This window comes from Entelurus aequoreus, linkage group LG01 (assembly GCF_033978785.1).
Source record: "Entelurus aequoreus isolate RoL-2023_Sb linkage group LG01, RoL_Eaeq_v1.1, whole genome shotgun sequence".
In the NCBI taxonomy this organism is placed as follows: Eukaryota; Metazoa; Chordata; class Actinopteri; order Syngnathiformes; family Syngnathidae; genus Entelurus; species Entelurus aequoreus.
Genome location: NC_084731.1, coordinates 26,249,408 through 26,273,698, shown reverse-complemented (window position 1 = coordinate 26,273,698; position 24,291 = coordinate 26,249,408). Strand labels below are relative to the sequence as shown.

The 24,291-nt window shown below is 41.8% G+C and overlaps 1 protein-coding gene across 3 annotated transcripts in view; it reads left to right on the top strand.

Moving 5' to 3' along the window:
• Positions 1–24,291, top strand: part of sulf2a (sulfatase 2a) — a 191,723-nt gene that overhangs the window by 152,553 nt on the left and 14,879 nt on the right. For all 3 annotated transcript variants that reach the window (XM_062046591.1, XM_062046599.1, XM_062046583.1), the window contains exons 7-17: positions 3,795–3,945; positions 4,144–4,319; positions 4,397–4,525; positions 6,793–6,849; positions 6,945–7,074; positions 7,231–7,438; positions 16,436–16,694; positions 20,090–20,186; positions 20,255–20,349; positions 20,436–20,495; positions 22,033–22,199. In XM_062046591.1, the coding sequence (XP_061902575.1) occupies positions 3,795–3,945; positions 4,144–4,319; positions 4,397–4,525; positions 6,793–6,849; positions 6,945–7,074; positions 7,231–7,438; positions 16,436–16,694; positions 20,090–20,186; positions 20,255–20,349; positions 20,436–20,495; positions 22,033–22,199 (1,529 nt within the window). The remainder of the gene's footprint in view (positions 1–3,794; positions 3,946–4,143; positions 4,320–4,396; positions 4,526–6,792; positions 6,850–6,944; positions 7,075–7,230; positions 7,439–16,435; positions 16,695–20,089; positions 20,187–20,254; positions 20,350–20,435; positions 20,496–22,032; positions 22,200–24,291) is intronic.

Sequence of the window (24,291 nt, the reverse complement as noted above, 5' to 3'; positions counted from 1 at the left end):
TTTGCTCCTGACAACCAGAGCTTTTTGTGGTGGATAGAGATGTCCGATAATGGCTTTTTTGCCAATATCCGATATTCCGATATTGTCCAACTCATAATTACCGATTCCGATATCAACCGATACTGATATATACAGTCCTGGAATTAACACATTATTATGCCTAATTTTGTTGTGATGCCCCGCTGGATGCTTTAAACAATGTAACAAGGTTTTCCAAAATAAATCAACTCAAGTTATGGAAAAAAAATGCCAACATGGCACTGCCATATTTATTATTGAAGTCACAAAGTGCATTATTTTTTTTTAACATGCCTCAAAACAGCAGCTTGGAATTTGGGACATGCTCTCCCTGAGAGAGCATGAGGAGGTTGAGGTGGGCGGGGGGTTGAGGTGGGGGGCGGAGGGTGGTGTATATTGTAGCGTCCCGGAAGAGTTAGTGCTGCAAGGGGTTCAGGGTATTTGTTTGTTGTGTTTATGTTGTGTTACGGTGCGGATGTTCTCCCGAAATGTGTTTGTCATTCTTGTTTGGTGTGGGTTCACAGTTTGCCGCATATTTGTAACAGTGTTAAAGTTGTTTATACGGTCACCCTCAGTGGTGACCTGTATGGCTGTTGACCAAGTATGCGTTGCATTCACTTATGTGTGTGAAAAGCCGCAGACATTATGCGATTGGGCCGGCACGCAAATTGCAGTGCCTTTAAGGCACGCCCCCAATATTGATGTCTGGGTGGAAATCGGAGAAATTCGGGAGAATGGTTGCCCCGGGAGATTTTCGGGAGGGGTACTGAAATTCGGTAGACTCCCGGAAATCGGGAGGGTTGGCAAGTATGACCGGGAGACGCAACTGCTCTGTACTTCTCCCTAATGTCCGTGTACCACTCCGTACAGCAGCGTTTTAAAAGTCATACATTTTACTTTTTGAAACCGATACCGATAATTTCCGATATTACATTTTAAAGCATTTATCGGACGATATTATCGGACATTTCTAGTGGTGAACATTTGTGTTTTCTTTAACGAGGTTCTGGACAAAGACTGTCCTTGAGTCTGCACACATTCATCGTCACGGTTCATCTCTTCACATCCTCATACCCATGCTCCCATTTCATTTCACCCATAATTCAATAACCAATCCAATCATCTCATCTCCATGTTATCTCACTCTGCGAGCAGGATGTTGCTGGCAGCCCGGGCCTCCTTTGAGCGTAGCTTCCGTGTCGCTCCAGTTTATTTGGCTCACGTGCGCCGTAGTTTGCGCCAGTAGTGCTGCAGCAGTAATGAGCCCTGCTAATTTGTACCGTTTTGTCAGCGATGATCAAGGAGCGGCATGAACGTAGTCAATGTAATGCATAGCTAATGATGACAGCAGCATCCACCCACAGAGTCTTTGTCTTTTTGACGTTCCCTGCTTCCGACTGGTGCTGGTGGCTAATAGAAGGTCTGTTATTGGCCTCTGGAGACAAATTCAGGACCAGTAATTAGACTGCAGTTGCTCCCCTCTCCCTCTGATGCTCCATTCTTGTGATTAATCTAATCCCCCCCAGCATCATTAACCTGTGCCATGCAGGCTTTAGACACCGAATACTCTCAAAATCTGACCCCAGTGCTTCCCTACCAACTTTTAATTGCTCCTTCTCCATACATTTGCATCCCTCGGGTAATTTTTCAGTGCTTTTGCTTCTTTTTTCCGTTTGCATATTCCTCCTGTTTTCAGCTACCACATTGAGAAAGAGAGAGAGAGAGGCAATGATTTCCTGTTGTCCTCTGTTGGTAAAACTTCTTACCTTGGCACCTTGATTACACAACATTACATTTGCTACCGCCAGCTAGGCCACGAGGCATTAACAGTTATTTAGAGTCTAATCGATCACGTTTAAAGATGAAATTCATTTGCTTCTCGGGTCTCCTTGGTGATTTACCATTGTTTATTCCCAAATAATTGAAGAGCCGGTGTGATTTGTAGACGATATTGATCAGACTGTGCTCAAGCCCATTGATTGCACTGCTTTGCATTTTATACGTTTGGCAAAACGTCCCGTGTAGCATCGAATGGACATCTTCCCGCCGGCTTTGGGAATGAAAAGGTCAGCAGACATTGACAAAGGTCATTGCGGCGAGGATGCCGGTGCAGACTTTTTGCTGCACTTTGGCCTTTTTTAGGTCTAACTCAATACATTCCAAATGTTTTTTCGAATTTAGTATTGAATTTCCCCACAAAACATAATGAAAACTAGAGATGTCCGATAATGGCTTTTTTGCAGATATCCAATATTCCGATATTGTCCAACTCTGAATTACCGATACCGATATCAACCAATACCGATATATACAATCGTGGAATTAACACATTATTATGCCTAATTTTATTGTGATGCCCCGCTGGATGCATTAAACAATGTAACAAGGTTTTCCAAAATAAATCAACTCAAGCTATGGAAAAAAGTGCCAACATGGCACTGCCATATTTATTATTGAAGTCACAAAGTGCATTATTTTTTTAAACATGCCTCAAAACAGCAGCTTGGAATTTGGGACATGCTCTCCCTGAGAGAGCATGAGGAGGTTGAGGTCGGGGGGGGCGGGGTTGAGTTGTGGGGGGATGGGGGGGTGTATATCGTAGCGTCCCGGAAGAGTTACCTTATTTTTCGGACTATAAGTCGCTGCGGAGTATAAGTCGCACCGGCCGAAAATGCATAATAAAGAAGGAAAAAAACATATATAAGTCGCATTTTTGGGGGAAATTTATTTGATAAAACCCAACACCAAGAATAGACATTTGAAAGGCAATTTAAAATAAATAAATAATAGTGAACAACAGGCTGAATAAGTGTACGTTATATGACGCATAAATAATCAACTGAGAACGTGCCTGGTATGTTAACGTAACATATTATGGTAAGAGTCATTCAAATAACTATAACATATAGAACATGCTATACGTTTACCAAACAATCTGTCACTCCTAATCGCTAAATCCGAGGAAATCTTATACGTCTAGTCTCTTACGTGTATGAGTTAAATAATATTATTTGATATTTCACGGTAATTTGTTAATAATTTCACACATTAGTCGCTCCTGAGTATAAGTGGCACCCCCGGCCAAACTATGAAAGAAACTGCGACTTATAGTCCGAAAAATACGGTAGTGCTGCAAGGGGTTCTGGGTATTTGTTCTGTTGTGTTTATGTTATGTTACGGTGCGGATGTTCTCCCGAAATGTGTTTTTTTACTCTTGTTTGGTGTGGGTTCACAGTGTGGCGCATATTTGTAACAGTGTTAAAGCTGTTTATACGGCAACCCTCAGTGTGACCTGTATGGCTGTTGACCAAGTATGCATTCACTTGTGTGTGTGAAAAGCCGTAGATATTATGTGATTGGGCCGGCACGCAAAGGCAGTGCCTTTAAGGTTTATTGGCGCTCTGTACTTCTCCCTACGTCCGTGTACCACTCCGTACAGCGGCATTTTAAAAAGTCCTAAATTTAACTTTTTGAAACCGATACCGATATTTTCCGATATTACATTTTAAAGCATTTATCGGCCGATAATATCGGCAGTCCGATATTATCGGACATCTCTAATGAAAACGTTATACATTTTGCTCCTTCATTTTCTTAGCTGTCATATGAGTATGAAAAGAAGTTACTGTAATAGAAGCTAATCAAACGTACAAAGTTAGACGACGGTAGGTCTGATTTGTGCCGTCTTTATCAAAACACTTTCTTGCGGTCCACATAATATGTATTGAATATGCTTTAGAGCAGCGGTGTCAAATTTTTGTCTTTTCCTGTTTCAGAACTCCAAGCTACAACTATGCTCCAAACCCCGACAAACACTGGATCCTGCGCTACACGGGGCCCATGAAGCCTGTCCACATGCAGTTCACCAACATGCTGCAGCGCAGGAGGATGCAGACCCTGCTGTCTGTGGATGACAGCATGGAGAAGGTAACACACAGCCTCCCTCTTGTTTTGGCCAAGAAATACACACATCATCATCACAGGCACAGAAAAGGGAACCATACACATCCCACACTTGCAACTCCTGAGAGATTTTTATTGTTTTTTCTTTTTTGAGTTTAAAACATCCACTGACGCACTTGTTATATCATGAAACTATTTATTCTGTGTATTACATCCTTGTAGGTGCACAACATGTTGGTGGAGACCGGTGAAGTGGATAACACCTACATCATCTACACGTCAGACCACGGCTACCACATTGGACAGTTTGGGCTGGTAAAAGGCAAATCAATGCCTTACGAGTTTGATATCCGCGTTCCCTTTTATGTCAGAGGACCAAATGTGGAGCAAGGTGCCATGTGAGTGACAAGTTAGGATGCACTTGTCCTTATGTTGATTGTGAGTGTTTATTCTTCTGGTGTTTCTTGCCCTGCAGTAACCCGCATATGGTGTTGAACATTGATTTGGCGCCAACGCTGTTGGACATGGCCGGTGTGGATATTCCTGCAGAAATGGATGGCAAGTCTATCCTTAAGCTGATGGACACGGACAAACCAGTCAACAGGTAGACAAAAATCTCATATTGACATCTTAGAACACAATTTTAAGAATGCCATTTATGTTGGATTTGAGGACCACGATCCCCTGCGCTATTTGCTTTGACCTCATTATTTTCAGTGCCTTCTATTTGGCATTTATACAATACATATTTAATATGTGCGTGTTCGTGCATGTTTTGATTCAGTGCAAATATCAAACACCTATGAAAGAGAGGGGACAAAGAAAAAGTTATTGGATTACTGGTGTAAAAAAAGTAAAGCTACTTTTTTTCACAGGAATAAAAGTACTGTAGTTTTATTTCACAGCTGTTATAATTTGCCTTAATATAGTTTTTTGTAAACAGCAAACACTATGGTAGGCGCACCGATGCAAATTTTTTACTTCCGATACGATACCGATATCGGAATCGTAAGTATTGGCCGATACTCTGATTAAGCCGAGACAATGTCAGTACAAATAATAGTACTTACTTATATTACAAAACCAGTGAAGTTGGCACCTTGTGTAAATCGTTAATAAAAACAGAATACAATGATTTGCAAATCCTTTTCAACTTATATTCAATTGAATAGACTGAGAAGACAAGATACTTAATGTTCAAACTGGAAACTGTTATTTTTTGCAAATATTAGCTCATTTGCCTGCAACATGTTTCAAAAAATCTGGCACAAGTGGCAAAAAAGACTGAGAAAGTTGAGGAATGCTCATCAAACTTATTTGGAACATCCCACAGGTGAACAGGCTAATTGGGAACAGGTGGGTGCCAAGATTGGGTATAAAAGCAGCTTCCATGAAATGCTCAGTCATTCACAAACAAGGATGGGGCGAGGATAGATGCGTGAGCAAATTGTTTAAGAATAACATTTATCAACCAACTATAGCAAGGAATTTAGGGATTTCACCATCTACGGTCCGTAATATCGTCAAAAGGTTCAGAAATCCTGGAGAAATCACTGCACGTAAGCGGCAAGGCTGAAAACCAACATTGAATGCCCGTAACCTTCGATCCCTCAGGCGGTTCTGCATCAAAAACCGACATCAGTGTGTAAAGGATATCACCACATGGGCTCAGGAACACTTCAGAAAACCACTGTCAGTAGCTACAGTTCTATGCTACATCTGTAAGTGCAAGTTAAAACTCTACTATGCAAAGCGAAAGCCATTTATCAACAACACCCAAGAAACGCCGCCGGCTTCGCTGGGCCCGAGCTCATCTAAGATGGACTGATGCAAAGTGTAAAAGTGTTCTGTGGTCTGACGAGTCCACATTTCAAATTGTTTTTGGAAACTGTGGACGTCGTAGGAAAAAAACATCCGGATTGTTCGAGGCGCAAAGATCAAAAGCCAGCATCTGTGATGGTATGGGGGTGTATTAGTGCCAAAGGCATGGGTAACTTACACATCTGTGAAGGCACTATTAATGCTGAAAGGTGCATACAGGTTTTGGAGCAACATATGTTGCCATCCAAGCAACGTTATCATGGACGCCCCTGCTTATTTCAGCAAGACAATGCCAAGCCACGTGTTACAACAGCGTGGCTTCATAGTGAGTGCGGGTACTAGACTGGCCTGCCTGTAGTCCAGACCTGTCTCCCATTGAAAATGTGTGGCGCAAAATGAAGCCTAAAATACCACAACGGAGACCCCCGGACTGTTGAACAACTTAAGCTGTACATCAAGCAAGAATGGGAAATAATTTCTTTGCTCATGCAGAATGAAACCCGGTACAGATTTTTTTTAAATAATTTTATTTAATCAAAATTAATCCACAGACACCCTGTGATTAATCTGATGTTAAAAGTTAATCGTTTGACGACACTAATGTATTTAATAATAATAATAATAATACCTGGGATTTATATAGCGCTTTTCTAAGTACCCAAAGTCGCTTTTACATGTTAAAAACCCATCATTCATTTACACCTGGTGGTGGTAAGCTACTTTCGTAGCCACAGCTGCCCTGGGGTAGACTGACGGAAGCGTGGCTGCCAATTTACGCCTACGGCCCCTCCGACCACCACCTATCATTCATTCAACATTCATTCACCGGTGTGAGCGGCACCGGGGGCAAGGGTGAAGTGTCCTGCCCAAGGACACAACGGCATGGTAAGAGGCGGGGAGCGAACCTGCAACCCCTCAGGTTTCTGACACGGGCGCTCTACCCACTACGCCATGCCGCCCCAACTAATTAGTGTATTGTTTTTATCATCAAAACAAATAAACCTGTAATTTGCCTCCTTACTTACGAGATGTTTTTGTCCTTTTCAACAGGTTTCATTTGAACAGGAAAAGTAAAACGTGGAGAGATTCCTTCCTTGTGGAGCGAGGGTATGTCATACTGAGTGACCTTTCAAGGCATTGTCTTCTGATAACATCAGACTCTTCGTTCCTTACTTCCTATAATTCATTCCCTGTTCTTTCAGAAAGCCTCCACACAAGAGATCTGATGGGAAGGAAATGGCCCAGGAGGAGAACTTCCTGCCCAAATACCAGCGAGTGAGGGAGCTGTGCCAGAAGGCAGAGTACCAGACTTCCTGTCAACAGCCAGGACAGGTATCTGACCTTGGACTTTCTGGACATGAGCTGTGGAATATCCCTAGTTTGATGCAAAATGTGGTTTTATTTTAGTATTGTCGCATCCCCTAACTATATGTCCTGTGCAAAACCAAAAAATCCAATTTGATGAGCAGACATTTTGCTTTGATTCAGAAGTGGCAGTGTGTGGAGGACCCGACTGGCAAGCTGAGACTGTATAAGTGCAAGGGCATGGCGAGTCTCTATGCCCCACGAATGCAAGCTCTGATGGCCAGCAGCGGCTCCCAGCTGCCTCCTTCATCCACTGATGACAGCTGCAACTGTGGCAACGTGGGTGTTAAAACATCAGCCCTGAAGCCAAAGAAACTGCTCACTAAGAAAAGTAAGCCCATATTTTTGTGTCACGTACTATCATGCAGTTTTTTTTCTTCCCTTTGAAATGTTGCTGCATTGGCCTACAAATCCTTGCCATATGTGCATACAGTATATCTCCAAATCTAATGGAGGGTGTATCTGTTAGGGGGAACATTTTCCCTCAATTTTGGCAAAATAAGTACGCCTTAAAAAGTGGCCTTCCGTTCTGCCACAAGGAGATAAACACAGTTGTTATCTATGCACGTACACACATATACACTGCAAAAAGTCAGTGTTCAAAAACAAGAAAAAAAAATGAAAAAATTAGGGGCATTTTACTTGAACTAAGCAGAATTATCTGCCAATATAACAAGAACATTTGGCCTGCCAAGACTTTCCAAAACAAGTAAAATTAGCTAACCTCAATGAACCCAAAAATACCTTAAAATAAGTATATTCTCACTAATAACAAGTGCACTTTTCTTGATAGAAAAAACAAATATGAGACATTTTTCTCAATATGTTGAAAAATATTCTTAAATTAAGTAAATGCTAGTGCCATTATCTTGACATAATGATATGCGCTCGGAATGACATTTCTTGCATTTTCCCATCGATAAAATGACATCATCGCGCCAAGTGCGTGCTCTTTCAGTCAATTAGTGGGCAAGGAATATATATATATATATATATATATATATATATATATATATATATATATATATATATATATATATATATATATATATATATATATATATATATATATATATATATATATATATATATATATATATATGTATATATATATGTGTATATATATATATATATATATATATATATATATATATATATATATATATATATATATATATATATATATATATATATGTATATATATATATATATATATATATATATATATATGTATATATATATATATATATATATATATATATATATATATATATATATATATTTGCAGCCCGGCACCCAACCAAATTTTCTTTAATTGTAATTTTGAAGAATTTATCTGAATGTGCATGAACTATTTCTGTTCAAAATAGTTTGAAATGTCACATGTTAAATGTTTATATATGAACTGTCAGTTTACTGTACTGTGCCAACTGTACTATATGAGTACGTATGTTCTATTGTTTCATTGAAAATAAAACAGCAAAGTCCATTTGGCTGTCATCTGTTTTAATTATGAGACACAATTGTGTCAAAATCATGATTTTTTATTTCATGCTTGAAATAAGAAATTCCTACTTTGAAAAAGCAGTTTTATACTTGTGAGTGTTGATGACACAGCTTTGCAACAGTTGATATTCTAGTTTCAAGCATGTTTTACTCAATATAGGTCATAACATCTCAGCAAAAAGCTGTAATATCATACTGAGATCATTTAGGACTGCTTAGTGAGAAGAATTATCTTATCAGACAGAAAATAAGCAAATATCACCCTTATTTGAGATATTGAATCTTACTTAGATTTCAGTTTTTGCAGTGTATCATTATAATGACGTCAGGAGGTACCAGTCTGTGGGTAGAGCGATGGAGGAGAATGTGCATGCACTAAGTAGACAAGTTCAATTAAGTTTCACTTTCAGCGGGCTGACGGAGGACAAAGGGGGAGGAAGAAGGTAGCCATTTTTAGAGAGAATGCTTCGACCTCCTGATAGCTCGTCCGCTTTCTCTCCAGCGCTGGTATCTTTGTTGTTTGTACTTACTCCTGTTTTGTAGAATACATTGTTAAACGTCAGTGTTATGTTCAAATAACAGACACAACAGCCTCGCTCAACTTCACAACAGCACTCTCTTTTATTTCAGTCACTTCCTCAAAAGGCCCAGCCCAACTACGGTGGCTTCAAGGTATCAAAAGGCACAACGTAAATAGCCTGAGTAAGACAGTAGAACACATTACCAATAGGCATTCAAGTATAAGAACAGTATTTAAGATTAACTTGAATGAACACAACATTTCCCCTCCTCTCTTAAAACTTCAAGTATGGAAGGTGGCCACAAAGTCCTGAAAACGCTCAGGGCGTGCACGGGCCCTAACAGGCCGAGGCTCAGGAGCAAGGGGGACCGGCAGTGGGGCCGGTGCTGGAGCAGGGCACTGCGCGACCGGCACAGCCTGGGCGAGGGGTGCTGCCACTGGATCGGGCACCGGAGGGCGTGGCCCCAATGCGGGAATGTTCGGTGCCACCCCTGTGACGTGAGGCTGGTGAGGAGGGGCAGGTACCTTGCGCAGGCAGCTAGCGTGCCAACGGGATCCATCGGTTAACTGAAATGAAGCTGGGCCCAGCTGGCGGATGACCTGGTATGGAGCAGACCAGAATGTTGACAGTTTGTTGGCGCGGTGGGGCCGGCGCGCTCTGACCCAGTCCGACACTCTGACAGCTGGCCATTTAGCCCTGTGCTTCTGATCGAACCTTTGCTTCATGGAAGTTTGTTGTCCCTTGACGCGAGACTTGACTGCTGCTGAGCATGGTCGCGGGCTCGCGGCCATCGGTGGGCGGAGTCTCGACAGGGGAAGCACAAACTCTCGACCCACCATGAGGCTGGCAGGAGAGACCCCTGTTGTAGAGTGGACAGTCGCCCTGTAGTGGAGGAGGGTCTGATTCAGTGCAGCCTCCAGCGAGTATCCCTCGGACATGTGAGCACGCAGTCCATTCTTCAGTGATTGGTTGTACCTTTCCACCCCCCCCCCCCCCCCCCCCCCCGTTTGCCTGGGGGTGGTAGACGGAGGTTCTGATGTGAGTAACACCCTTGCTGGCAAGGTAGGCGGTGAACTCCGAGGACAGGAACTGAGGACCGTTGTCCGTGGTGATGGCTCGGGGTAAACCCCAACGGGAAAACAGGCGGTCCAGGAAGGCGACGACGGCAGCAGAGGTGACCGTTCCCATGGGAGCCACCTCAGGCCACTTGGAATGCAGGTCGTAGACCACCACAAGAAACCTCTGGTGGTGTGGCACATTATGCAGCTCACCACAGATATCAAGCTGGAGATGGTCCCACGGTTTAGTTGGCCAGTCCAGGGGCTGGAGTGGAGGCGAAGCGGGTGGCCCAGTCTTCCCACTGGTGAGGCACGCTGCACAGGAGCGGATGAGTCCCTCCAGGTCTCGATCGATGGCGGGCCACCACACTGTGTCACGGCACCTTTGCTTGGCTTTGACTATGCCAAGGTGACCCTGGTGTGCCATCTGTAAGACACACCCTCTGAGGGCTACTGGGATAACAGCGCAGTGTCCCCGGGCGATGCAGGCCTCACCCCAGCATGACAGTTCGTTCTTCACACGGGAATACGGCTCTAGCTCAGGTGGGACACGGGAAGGCCAACCGTGTCTGATGTAGTCACGCAGCATGGTGAAGACAGGCTCGGCTGCTGAGGCCGTCTCCAAATCACGAAGGGAGACAGTGTCCTTCAATGGTGAGTGGACCAGGTGGACCACGTCTTCTTCGTCCTCCGGGGAGACAGCGGGGCCCTGGGTGGTGGCAGGACGGGACAGGTAGCCTGCCACCACGTTATTCCTGCCAGGGGTGAATTGTAGCTGAAAGTCATACTGCTGCAGACGGTCTGACCATCTGTGAAGACGGAGGGGCCTGTGCCCCACACCAGAGGTAGACATCAGGGTCGTCAGGGCCTGGTGGTCCGTCCGTAAAGTAAAGGACCTTCCGTATAAGTAGAGATGCCAACGCTCACATGCCCATATACAGGCGAGTGCCTCCCGTTCGCCCACTGAATATTTCTGCTCAGTGGGGCTGAGCGCCCGAGAGGCAAACGCTACCGGTCTCTCTACGCCATCATGGATCTGTGACAGAACGGCACCTAGAGCCACTGCGGAAGCATCACAGGTCACGAATGTGGGGCTGTCCAGTTGGAAGTGCGCCAGGATCGGAGACGTGGTGAGGAGCCGCTTCAACTCGTCGAAACCAACCTGGCACTTGGGAGTTCAAGACCATGGTGTCTCCTGTCTGAGCAGCATCCTGAGCGGGGCCGTAATGGAGGAGTACTGAGGCAGGAACCGCATGTAGTAGGCTGTCATCCCCAAAAATGATGCCACCTGGGAGGCCGTCGCAGGAGTGGGGACGTCGATGATGGCATCCACGTTCGACTGGAGAGGCGAGATGCCGTCGGCGGAGACACGGAACCCAACAAAGTCTATGGCGGGTGCAGCGAAAACACACTTCTCTGTGTTCAGCGTGGCATGGTGGCGCTTGAGTGCGGTGAAAACCTGTTCCAGGCGGGCATCGTGTGTGGCAGCATCTGGCCCATGCACCACAATATCATCCAGATACGCCACAGTCCCAGTGCAGCTAGCGAGGATTGTGGACATGATTTTCTGGAAACAACTCGGCGCTGAATTGAGCCCAAAAGGCATCCTCGTGTAGCGGTACAGGCCAGTGTGGGTGATAAACGCTGTCAAGTCCCTACTCTCCTTATGTAAAGGGACTTGTAAATAGCCCTGGCGCAAGTCCAATTTACTGAAAACTCGGGAGCCGTGGAAGTGTGTAGTGTGTTCCTCCGTCGTAGGAAGAGGATATTTGTCAGGCACCACTGCCTTGTTCACTTGGCGGAGGTCGACGCAGACTCTCAGTCCGCCCGACTTCTTCTTGGCGATGACAATGTTGGACACCCATGGGGAAGCGTCGATGGGCTCTATGATTCCACCAGCCTGGAGGCGTTGAAGCTCCTGCGTAACGCCGTCCCGCAAAGCCAGGGGAACACGGCGAAGGGGCTGGACCACGGGAGGCACGCTGTGGTCCAGGAGTGGCTTGTGTGTAAATGAGCTGAGGCAGCCCAGGCCGTTAAACAGCTCCGGCTGGTCGTGTTGCCTCGGAGACGCTACGTGTAGAATCCGCATACCGCTGTTGTCCTGCAGGGTAAAACCCAGGCTAGTGAAGAGGTCAAGGCCCATGATGTTCTCGCCGCGGCGCGTGATGTGGAACGGGAAACGGTCCACAGCTGTAGAGGTGTAGCGAACCGGGAGGTAGAGAAGGCCGACGACATCGATTTTGCTGCGGCCGTAGCCACAGAGGGCAGTGGACGGGGGCTGTAGCTGTCTGTTCGGGAAGAGCAGGTTGCAGGTGTCGACATTCAGTAGTGACACTTTGGCCCCAGTGTCGAGGAGGAGAGGGACACAGCAGTCATCCAGGTAAACAGGGCACCTCGAGAAAGTCGCTGAGTGGGGGCCTACAGTGCGCACAGGCACCGCCGGGTCATGTGACTGTGCATCAGGGTAATCGGCCGGAGCGGACCGGCACCACCTGGCAAAGTGGTTAGGCTTCTGACAACGGCGACAAGTTTGGCCCCTAGCAGGGCAGTCCTGGGCCCTTGTTGCATGGCGGTTGGAGACACAATTCCCACACCGTCTCTGTTGACGTGTTGGCTGGGGACGCGCTACCTGTATAGCAGCATCAGGGTCTGAGGTTGATAGCTGTTGCACTGACTGTTCAATAACAGGGGTAGGCCTATGAGGCTTATTTTCCGCAATTTTGGCCGCACATTCAGTAGCCGATTCCACTTGTATTGCGATTATTAGTGCGTCATCAAGTGTCAAAGTTGCATCCTTGAGTAACAACTCCTCCTGCACTCTGGGATTAGACGTTTTCTCAATGAGCTGGTCTCGAATGAGTTCATCAGTGAGGTTGCCGAAATTACAGTTCTGTGATAGGGCTCTTAAATCTGCTACATACTGCCTGGCAGACTCACCCGGGCGCTGACATCTTCGTCTGAACTCCAACCGGCGGAGTAGGATATTCTGTGATTTTACAAAATGTCCGCTCAAAGCTGTTATGACTGCATCATAAGTGTCCAGCGTACCGCTGAGAGAATTGAAAATTCTGTTCCCCTCCGCTCCAAGCAGGTGTAGGAGAATGGCGCGCTTCCTCGCGCTAGTGGCATTGTCCAAACCTGTGGCCAAAAGATACGTCTCAAAAGACGATTTCCACTGATTCCAGGGAATGACAGGATCGCCCGGGAGGGGTAGAAACGGGTCCGGAGGTGGCAGGGAGAATATAGGTGTGTCAGCCATCCTCGTTCGCCAAATGTTATGTTCAAATAACAGACACAACAGCCTCGCTCAACTTCACAACAGCACTCTCTTTTATTTCAGTCACTTCCTCAAAAGGCCCAGCCCAACTACGGTGGCTTCAAGGTATCAAAAGGCACAACGTAAATAGCCTGAGTAAGACAGTAGAACACATTACCAATAGGCATTCAAGTATAAGAACAGTATTTAAGATTAACTTGAATGAACACAACAGTCAGTTCTATATAGTCACCCCTCTTGGTTTTAAACAGCTTTAGAACAAAAGGATCTGGGAGGGCTCTGGCCTGGTAAAAGGGAAAATCCTAACATCTCTGTGCTGCCATCAAGTGGTAGACCTGGGTAAAGACAGGTTTTAATACACTGCACTGCAAAAAGTCAGTGTTCAAAAACAAGAAAAAAAAATACAAAAATTAAGGGTATTTTACTTGAACTAAGCAAAATTATCTGCCAATAGAACAAGGAAATTTGGCTTGTCAAGACCTTCCAAAACAAGTAAAATTAGCTAACCTCAATGAACCCCAAAAATACCTTAAAATAAATATATTCTCACTAATAACTGTACTACTATATGAGTACGTATTTTCTATTGTTTCATTGAAAATAAAACCGCAAAGACCATTTGGCTGCCATCTGTTCTAAAAAGAGACACAGTTGTGTCAAAGTCATGATTTTTTTTTTCATGCTTGAAATAAGAAATTATTACTTTAAAAAAGTAGTTGTATACTTGTGAGTGTTGATGACACAGTTTTGCAACAGTTGATATTCTAGTTTCAAGCATGTTTTACTCAATATAGGTCATAAACTCTCAGCAACAAGCTGTAATATCTTACTGAGGGTTAGGACCAAAACACTTAAAACAAGTAAAACACTCTAACATAAAATCTGCTTAGTGAGAAGAATTATCTTATCAGACAGAAAATAAGCAAATATCACCCTTATTTGAGATATTTAATCTTATTTAGATTTCAGTTTTTGCAGTGTGGCACCTCAGTTTAAGGCAGGGGTGTGAAACTCATTTTAGCTCAGGGGCCGCATGGAGGAAAATCTATTCCCAAGATTGGTAAAATCATGACATGGTAAATTAAAAATAAAGACAACTCCAGGTTGTTTTCTTTGTTTTACTTTGGCCAAAAATAGAACAAGCACATTATGAAAACGTACAAATCATAACTAATCCTCTGGACAAAACACTTCAAATGTTGAAAATTCTGAGGAAATTGGTGCAGTTTCAAAAACACAATGAGCTTTGAATTCGTCTATCTACAAAAAGCTAGGATTAAACTTTAAGTCACAGTCTTTCGGGGATTGGAAAAAAAACCCACAACATGCAAACTCTTCTAGGTATCAAATACCTCCTTTGTCATGTCCACATATCAATCCAATGCTAACTCAACAAACCGTAAGAAACGGAGGTAAAAACTATTCAAAAGGGTTTAGTTCATTTTTTTGGTGTTTGACAGACATTAAAGGCCTACTGAAATTAATTTTTTTTTTATTTAAACGGGGATAGCAGATCCATTCTATGTGTCATACTTGATCATTTTGCGATATTGCCATATTTTTGATGAAAGGATATAGTAGAGAACAACGACGATAAAGGTCGCAACTTTTGGTCGCTGATAAAAAAAAGCCTTGCCTATACCGGAAGTAGCGTGACGTCACCGGAGGAAGGACTCCTCACATTTTACCATTGTTTACAATGCAGCGAGAGAGATTCGGACCGAGAAAGCGACAATTACCCCATTAATTTGAGCGAGGATGAAAGATTTGTGGATGAGGAAAGTGAGAGTGAAGGACTAGAGAGGCAGTGCGGGACGTATCTTTTTTCGCTCTGACCGTAACTTAGGTACAAGGGTTCATTGGATTCCACACTTTCTCCTTTTTCTATTGTGGATCACGGATTTGTATTTTAAACCACCTCGGATACTATATCCTCTTGAAAATGAGAGTCGAGAACGCGAAATGGACATTCACAGTGACTTTTATCTCCACGACAATACATCGACGAAACACTTTAGCTACTGAGCTAACGTGATAGCATCGTGCTTAAATGCAGATAGAAACTAAATAAATAAATCCCTGACTGGAAGGATAGACAGAAGATCAACAATACTATTAAACCATGGACCTGTACATACACGGTTAATAATTCCCAGCCTGACAAAGCTTAACAATGCTGTTGCTAACGACGCCATTGAAGCTAACTTAGCAACTGGACCTCACAGAGCTATGATAAAAACATTAGCGCTTCACCTACGCCAGCCAGCCCTCATCTGCTCATCAACACCCGTGCTCACCTGCGTTCCAGCGATCGACGGAAGGACGAAGGACTTCACCCGATCATCCGTGCGGTTGGCGGCTAGCGTCGGCTAGCGCGTCTGCTATCAAAGTAAGTCCTCCTGGTTGTGTTGCTACAGCCAGCCGCTAGTACACCGATCCCACCTACAACTTTCTTCTTTGCAGTCTTCATTGTTCATTAAACAAATTGCAAAAGATTCACCAACACAGATGTCCAGAATACTGTGGAATTTTGAGATGAAAACAGAGCTTTTTTGTATTGGATTCAATGGGGTACCAATACTTCCGGTTCAACGATTGACGTCACACGCATACGTCATCATATATAGACGTTTTCAACCGGAAGTTTAGCGGGAAATTTAAAATTGCACTTTATAAGTTAACCCGGCCGTATTGGCATGTGTTGCAATGTTAAGATTTCATCATTGATATATAAACTATCAGACTGCGTGGTTGGTAGTAGTGGGTTTCAGTAGGCCTTTAAGAAAACATTGGTGAATACAAAAATCTCCTTAAAAACTTTGTAAGTGGGCCTAAGAACAAAATGTGTTCTTAAGAAAGGTTGCTGAATGGGGCCAATTGATTCCCACGCCTCCTTTTGCTAATTCATGAGATATATGTAGTGTTGACATCATCTGAGCATGTGTCGTCTATCTTTTTCTTTTTAGAGATGAAATCTAGCAAGTCTGCATCCAGGAAGCGTTGGGCCCGCTCTGTATCATTTGAGCTGGATGGAGACATGTACGCTGTGGACCTGGAGGAGTCCTACTACCATCCCACCAACTTTCACAACAGCAGCTGGGCCCGAGACAGAAGCCGAGGAGCGCTGCACGGAGAGGATGATGAAGAGTTCAGTGGCATGGGAGTCACAGCCAGGCCCACCTCCAACATACTCACCCCACCTGCTTCTCTAAAGGTCACTTACAGGTGTGTACCTGTGCTATTTGATGCTTAGTGTCATGGCGACCATCGTTTACAGTATAAACATGCATTCATACATGATAATGGTTTAGTTTATTTGGAACATGCTTAACAAAGTCTTATTAAAGAACCTCACACACACTGACACAATTAAACCGGTTTGAAAAGTAGTAAGTAGAAGCAAATATTTATGTTTTATTCCACTTCTGAGTTCTGGTTCATATCCTGTTCACTTCCTGTGTTTAACTGTTCTCATATTACCACTTTTTAATTGGAAAATAATAGAATGGGAATATCTGATAGTCGAGTTAGTGCAGTGGTTTTTTTGTGCCGTGGGAGATTATGTAATTTCACCTATTTGGGGTTAAAAATATTTTTTGCAAACCAGTAATTAGAGATGTCCGATAATGGCTTTTTTGCCGATATCCGATATTCCGATATTGTTTACCGATACCGATATCAACCAAAACCGATATATACAGTCGTGATATTAACACATTATTATGCCTAATTTTGTTGTGATGCCCCGCTGGATGCATTAAACAATGTAACAAGGTTTTCCAAAATAAATCAACACAAGTTATGGGAAAAAATGCCAACATGGCACTGCCATATTTATTATTGAAGTCACAAAGTGCATTATTTTTTTTAACATGCCTCAAAACAGCAGCTTGGAATTTGGGACATGCTCTCCCTGAGAGAGCATGAGGAGGTTGAGGTGGGCGGGGTTGAGGTGAGGGGGGTAGGAGGTAGCGGGGAGTGTATATTGTAGCGTCCCGGAAGAGTTAGTGCTGCAAGGGGTTCTGGGTATTAGTTCTGTTGTGTTTATGTTGTGTTACGGTGCGGATGTTCTCCCCAAATGTGTTTGTCATTCTTGTTTGGTGTGGGTTCACAGTGTGGCGCATATTTGTGACAGTGTTAAAGTTGTTTATACGGCCACCCTTAGTGTAACCTGTATGGCTGTTGACCAAGTATGCTTTGCATTCATTTGTGTGTGAAAAGCCGTAGATATTATGTGACTGGGCCGGCACGCAAAGGCAGTGCCTTTAAGGTTTATTGGCGCTCTGTTCTCCTCCCTACGTCCGTGTACACAGTGGCGTTTTAAAAAGTCATATATTTTACTTTTTGAAACCGATACCGATAATTTCCGATATTACATTTTAAAGCATTTATCGGCCGATAATATTATCGGACATCTCTACCAGGAATTATAATCCGCAAATAATGTGCCGTTGAGTGTCTGTGCTGTCTAGAGCTCAGCAGAGTAACCATGTTATACTCTTCCATATCAGTAGGTGGCAGCAGGTAGCTAATTGCTTTGTAGATGTCTGGAAAATTCATATTCTCTACTGCTTGCTAGTGTTACCATGTCTGAGTTATTGTGTAGAAATATGGGAAAATAACTATAAAAGTACACTTCATTCGCTAACAATGTTACAAAACCGATCAGATAGAATAAAACATAATGTTGGATATAGAGAACATACAAACCCTTTATTTACTGAATAACGGTATATTATATTATAGTATACCGTCCCAATATTATAGTATTGGGACGGTATAGCTCGGTTGGTAGAGTGGCCGTGCCAGCAACTTGAGGGTTGCAGGTTCGATCCCCGCTTCTGCCATCCTAGTCACTGCCATTGTGTCCTTGGGCAAGACACTTTACCCACCTGCTCCCAGTGCCACCCACACTGGTTTAAATGTAACTTAGATATTGGGTTTCACAATGTAAAGCGCTTTGAGTCACTTGAGAAAAAGCGCTATATAAATGTAATTCACTTCACTTCACTGAATCCAAAATATTTAAATTCAATGATTTGGTGCATTTGCAAACAGCTAAAATTATGCACAAAGCAAACTATAGCTCGCTACCCAATAATATACAACAATTCACCTCAACAAAAGGGAAATATAACCTTAGAGAAAAATATAATTTAAAACATTTGTATGAACGTTCAACACTAAAGACTTTTAGCATATCAGTATGTGGAATTAAATTATGGAGTGGATTAAGTAAAGAAGTCAAACAATGTACAGATATGATCCACTTCAAGAGGCTGTTCAAACTAAAAGTGTTTACAAAGTACAAGGAAGAAGAAATGGGATAAACATATTGATTTTGATTTAAAAATCGTTAGTATTAATCTCAAATGTGAATCGTTGTACTTCAAATGCGTTGATTTAATCTGTTACAAATTGAGAACAAGGAATGAGTAAGTGTATTAGAAGTTGCTATGAAGTGAAAAGGCGTAGGATTAAATAAAGTTTGATTCTTCCTACCTCTTTTAGGACATGTTGTAATGAGAAATGAAAACGTGTAATATGTGATGTAACTTGCTAAAATTGTATACATGTTTGATATAAACTGAAACAGAAGAATTCAGGTGCTTAATTAATAACACATGTATGAATTTGTGATAAATGCTATCAGACACTGTTGTATTCATTGAATAATACATGCATTCATTACAGATAAATGATATCCAATGCTGCGGCATTCATTAGCTCAGTGTTTTTCAACCTTTTTTGAGGCAAGGCACGTTTTTTTTATTAAAAATTCCGGAGGCACACCACCAGCAGAAAACGTTACAAAATGAAACTCCACCAGGTCGTCGTGCCTTATTTTGAGTTTGTTGGTGATTTCCTGTATAGTGCTTTAGTTTTTGTCTTGCGCTGTTATTTTGGTGGCCCTTCCTGTTTTGTTGGTGTTTTCCTGTAGCAGTTTCATGTCTTCCTTTGAGCGCTATTCCCCGCACCTGCTTTGTGTTAGCAAGTAAGGCTATTTAAGTTGTTGCTATCCTTTGTGTGGACATTGTTGATTGTCATGTACGGATGTACTTTGTGGACGCCGTAAGTTTTTGCTGTCGTCCAGCATTTTGTTTCTGTTTACTTGGTAGCCAGTTCAGTTTTACTTGTGTTTTACATAGCCATTCCTACGCTTCATTGCCTTTTCCTTATGTTCATTTTTGGTTTAAGCATTATATGTTTTTACCTGCATATTGTGATCATAACAAACCATCCTCGTCTCACCTGACACATTCCGACTTTTACAAAGCAATTAACTACCTGCTGCCACCTACTGACATGGAGTATTACGTGGTTACCCTGCCGAGCTCTACACAGCACAGACACTAAGCAACGGCACATTATTTGCAGATTATAATTATTGATTTGGAAAAAAAAATTTTGGGACCAATTAGGTGAAGTTGCATAATTTCCCACGGCACACCAGACAATATCTCATGGTTGAAAAACACTGCATTAGCTAATACATTCATTAGTTCAGGATAAATGATATCAGACACTGTGGTTCTCAGCATGCTGCTTCTTCCTTGTAAACATCATATGCTTCTACTGTTCTTACTAATTCGCTACCTTTGCATTTTTGGTGTGTGCAGGTGCTCCATTCTCATGAACGACACAGTAAAATGCGATGGTGGCCTTTATAAGTCCCTGCAGGCATGGAAAGACCACAAGCTGCATATTGAGCACGAGGTACTGGCTTATTTCTATACAATGTAAGACAAGCATGCTAAGCCGTGTCGGTGCTTGCTCATTTGTAGATTGAAACCTTGCAGACCAAAATAAAGAACCTGCGTGACGTCAAAGGTCACCTGAAAAAGGTGCGGCCAGAGGAGTGTCAGTGTAGCACACCCAGGTTAGAAACAGAAAGGTTTTATTTTATTCGTAGTTTTTGTGCTCCATTTTTACAATGTTTTTGTATTTATTTTTATTTTTTTACAGTTATCTGCTGGAGAGTAAAGAAAACTTTATGTTGAGCACTGGGCGCGTGCATTCCCTCAGGTAAGAGTCATTTAAACATAACTAGAAGAGGCAATTCCTGAAGGAATTGCGTGTGAATGCTGCAATGCTGAAGATGAAGTGAAATGCTGACAGAATGTAGTATGAATGTAGGAATAGTTTGAATGTTAAATGTTTGGAACTTTGGAAAGTGTTAGTTTGAATGTCCAGGATAAGAGGAATGTGTTAATGTTGGAATGGTTTGAATAGGTTGAAAAATGTGGGAATTGTGAAACTTGGAAAAATCACCCATTCATTTCAATGGGAACTTCCTGGAAATTTGTGAATTTTGGGAAAAGTGGGATTGTTTGAAAATGATTAGGACCGTGAATGTCCTAAATGAGCTGAATTGGTTGGTGTTGGAACTGTTTAAATTGGGAAAGAAATGATGAAGTAGTAAATGGTATTAGGGAATTTCAGGAAAATCTGGAATTTTTTTGAACTTGGAAAAAATGGTAGTTTGAATTTCCCGAATGGTGGAATGTGTTGAAGGTGGAATAGTTTGAATGGGTTGAAGATATAAGTTTGAAAAATGGCCAATTCATTTCGAATGGGGTAAATGCACAAAAAAAAGGAATTATGGGAAATATGGGGAAAAAAATTTAGAATTGTTGAAGTAGAGCACACAATTCCTGAACAGGCTGAACATTTTGAAGTTGAAACGGTTTGAATCAGATGGAAAATGTGGGAGTTGTGGAACTTTGAAGAATGTCCGATTCATTTCAGTGGGAATTTCCCCAAAAATTGGGAATTTCGGGAAAAGCAGGAATTTTTGTGAAAATTATAAAAAAAAAAAAAAAACGTGACTGGTCTGAATAAGTTGAAATGGTTGGTGTTGAAATGTTTCAAATCGGTCGAGGAATGTTGAAGTAGTAACATGTTGAATTGAGAAATGGTATTACGGAATTCCTGGAATTTCGGGAAAACCGGGAATTTTTCCAGTTCAAAAAACAACTTTGTTTTTTTGTCCTGATTAAGAGGAATGATTTGACGGTAGAACGGTTGAAATGCGTTGAAAAATGTGGAAGGAGTAGTCGCCAGAAAAAAGGGTGGAAATAGGGCTTTGGAAAACCAGGAATTCTGGAAAATCCTGGAATTTCTTTTAACTTGGGAAAAAAGGAAGTTTGAATTTCCAAAATAGTGAAATATGTTGAAGGTGGAATAGTTTGAATAGGTTGAAAAATGTGGACATGATGGAAGTTTGAAAAATGGCCAATTCATTTTGAATGGGGAAAAATGTCCCGGAAAACCTGGAATTCTGGGAAATCTGGGAGTTTTTGGAATTTGTCAAGGGAAAGCCTGCGATTCCTTAATAGGCTGAACAGTTTGAAGTCGGAACGGTTTGACTCGGGTGAAAAATGTGGAAGGTAAAGCACGCCAAAATCTGGAGAAGAAGAAGAAGTAGTTGAGTAAATAGATGAATTTTGGTGTAGAAAACCGTATGTGTGAATGCTTTGGAGCATTCACACAATGAGCGCTGGTTATCAATGCAGAGATTTCCATGTGTCAGGGTTATAATATGTGTTTTCCTTCCCATCAGAATGCCGTCAAAGCAGAAGGCCCAGTGGATGCAGAAGGAGCAGAAGCGTAGAAAGAAACTTCGTAAATTCCTCAAAAGGCTCCAGAACAACGACACCTGCAGCATGCCGGGCCTCACCTGCTTTACTCATGACAATCATCACTGGCAGACCGCCCCCTTCTGGACAAGTGAGAACTAACAAATAACTTGACTTTTGACTTTATTCTTTATTTCGATCACAAAATCCAAAAATACTCTATCGGTACAATTTTAACAAAATAAATTAAAAAATTAAAAAGCATGGTAAGGAGCAGAAAGAAGCAAAAGCTTATAATGTCCTTCCCCATCAGTCAGATATACCGTATTTTTTGGAGTATAAGTAGCTCCGGAGTATAAGTCGCACCGGCCGAAAATGCATAATAAAGAAGGAAAAAAACATATATAAGTAGCACTGGAGTATAAGTCGCATTTTTTGGGGAAATTTATTTGATAAAACCCAACACCAGGAATAGACATTTGAAAGGCAATTTAATTAATTGTATATAGTATATAAATTGGTACAGAGGTTTAACATGTCTACAAGGATATTTCACATGCCTTTACTGTGTATATAATTGAATTGTGTTTATGTTATGTATAATGTGTGTTTATAATATGTTGTACAAAGGATATTTTAATAATTTTCGGAAGTTTATTTTGTACTTGACATTGTTTATAGGGTTAGGCGCAATAAGTGTTCAACTTCAGCCTAAACCCTTTCGGTCCGCAACATTTTCATTTTCAATTTATGAATGTACAACTGTTTGTTTATTTTGTTGACGATTGACCGAAGAATAATAAACTTGAAAATAAATAAAGAATAGTGAACAGGCCAAATAAGTGTACGTTATATGACGCATAAATAACCAACTGAGAACGTGCCTGGTATGTAAGAGTCATTCAAATAACTATAACATATAGAACATGCTATACGTTTACCAAACAATCTGTCACTCCTAATCGCTAAATCCCATGAAATCGTAAACGTCTAGTCTCTTACGTGAATGAGCTAAATAATATTATTTGATATTTTACGGTAATGTGTTAATAATTTCACACAAGTCACTCCTGAGTATAAGTCGCACCAAACTATGAAAAAAACTGCGACTTATAGTCCGAAAAATACGGTAATACATGACCTTACTTAACAAAATTATTTAGTATATACTATAGTGTACATTATACTGTATTATAGTACATCAATATATTTAGTATATAATTACAGAATTTGTATATGATTACATCCAATATGGGTGTATGGCCCCCCACAAAACTCCATAATTTCAACATGCCTTTTAAAAGGAAAAACAAACATTTAGATAAGAAATACTGTATGGAAAATGGTACGACAGAATGTACTACCAACAACTACAGTAGTTTTATGAAGTGATGTAATGATAATGTACAGCAGTACAGGGGATGCAAAACAATAACAATACTGAAATAAACTGCAACACAAAACAGTGCAATTAACAGTACTATACATTTTCATAACATGGTCGCTACTGCATAGTTTCTCTTGTTATATTCTTATTTTTACTGTTATACTTTTATTCTTATTGTTGCTTTTTTATTTTTATTCTTATTGTTATATTTTCTATTTTATTTCCATTTATACCCCCATTATTTACTTTTTACTTTTTAAATTCGATCTCAATTCTGTACACTACTGCTGGAATTTTAATTTTCCTGAGGGAACTCTCCTGAAGGAATCAATAAAGTACTATCTATCTATCTATTTTCCTTGGAGATTGGACTTGTACGGTATCTCCTTGCGTCAAACACACCATCAGCAGTTTTTCCTTCTTTTTTTTTTAATGGATAAATGTCCGCCGTTTGAATAATATTTTTACATTCGTGACTGGCGTTGGACTCATTCTGCTTCAGTATGGTGCAGGCTAGCAGTGAGACGCACAAATTAGCGACATGCTCAGACATGTTTTTGATGATTTCTTTCTTTAATTCAATGAATCTCATACCTTTTTTTTTCTTCTCAGCACTGTCCTTCACACTCACTCTCTGCCTTCCCATGGTCGGAAAAACAAATATATGTCAATCTTTAGCTATGAATCAATGCGAGCGATGTTTTGGGCATATGTTACGGCAGGCCAGGGCAATTATTTTGACTCAGGGGCCAAATTTAGAGAAAAAAATGTGTCTGGGGGCCGGTATATCTATTTTTAGGAACACTAATACAAAACCTCACAATAATGTCTGATTGAATGCTAAAAACGTGATGAC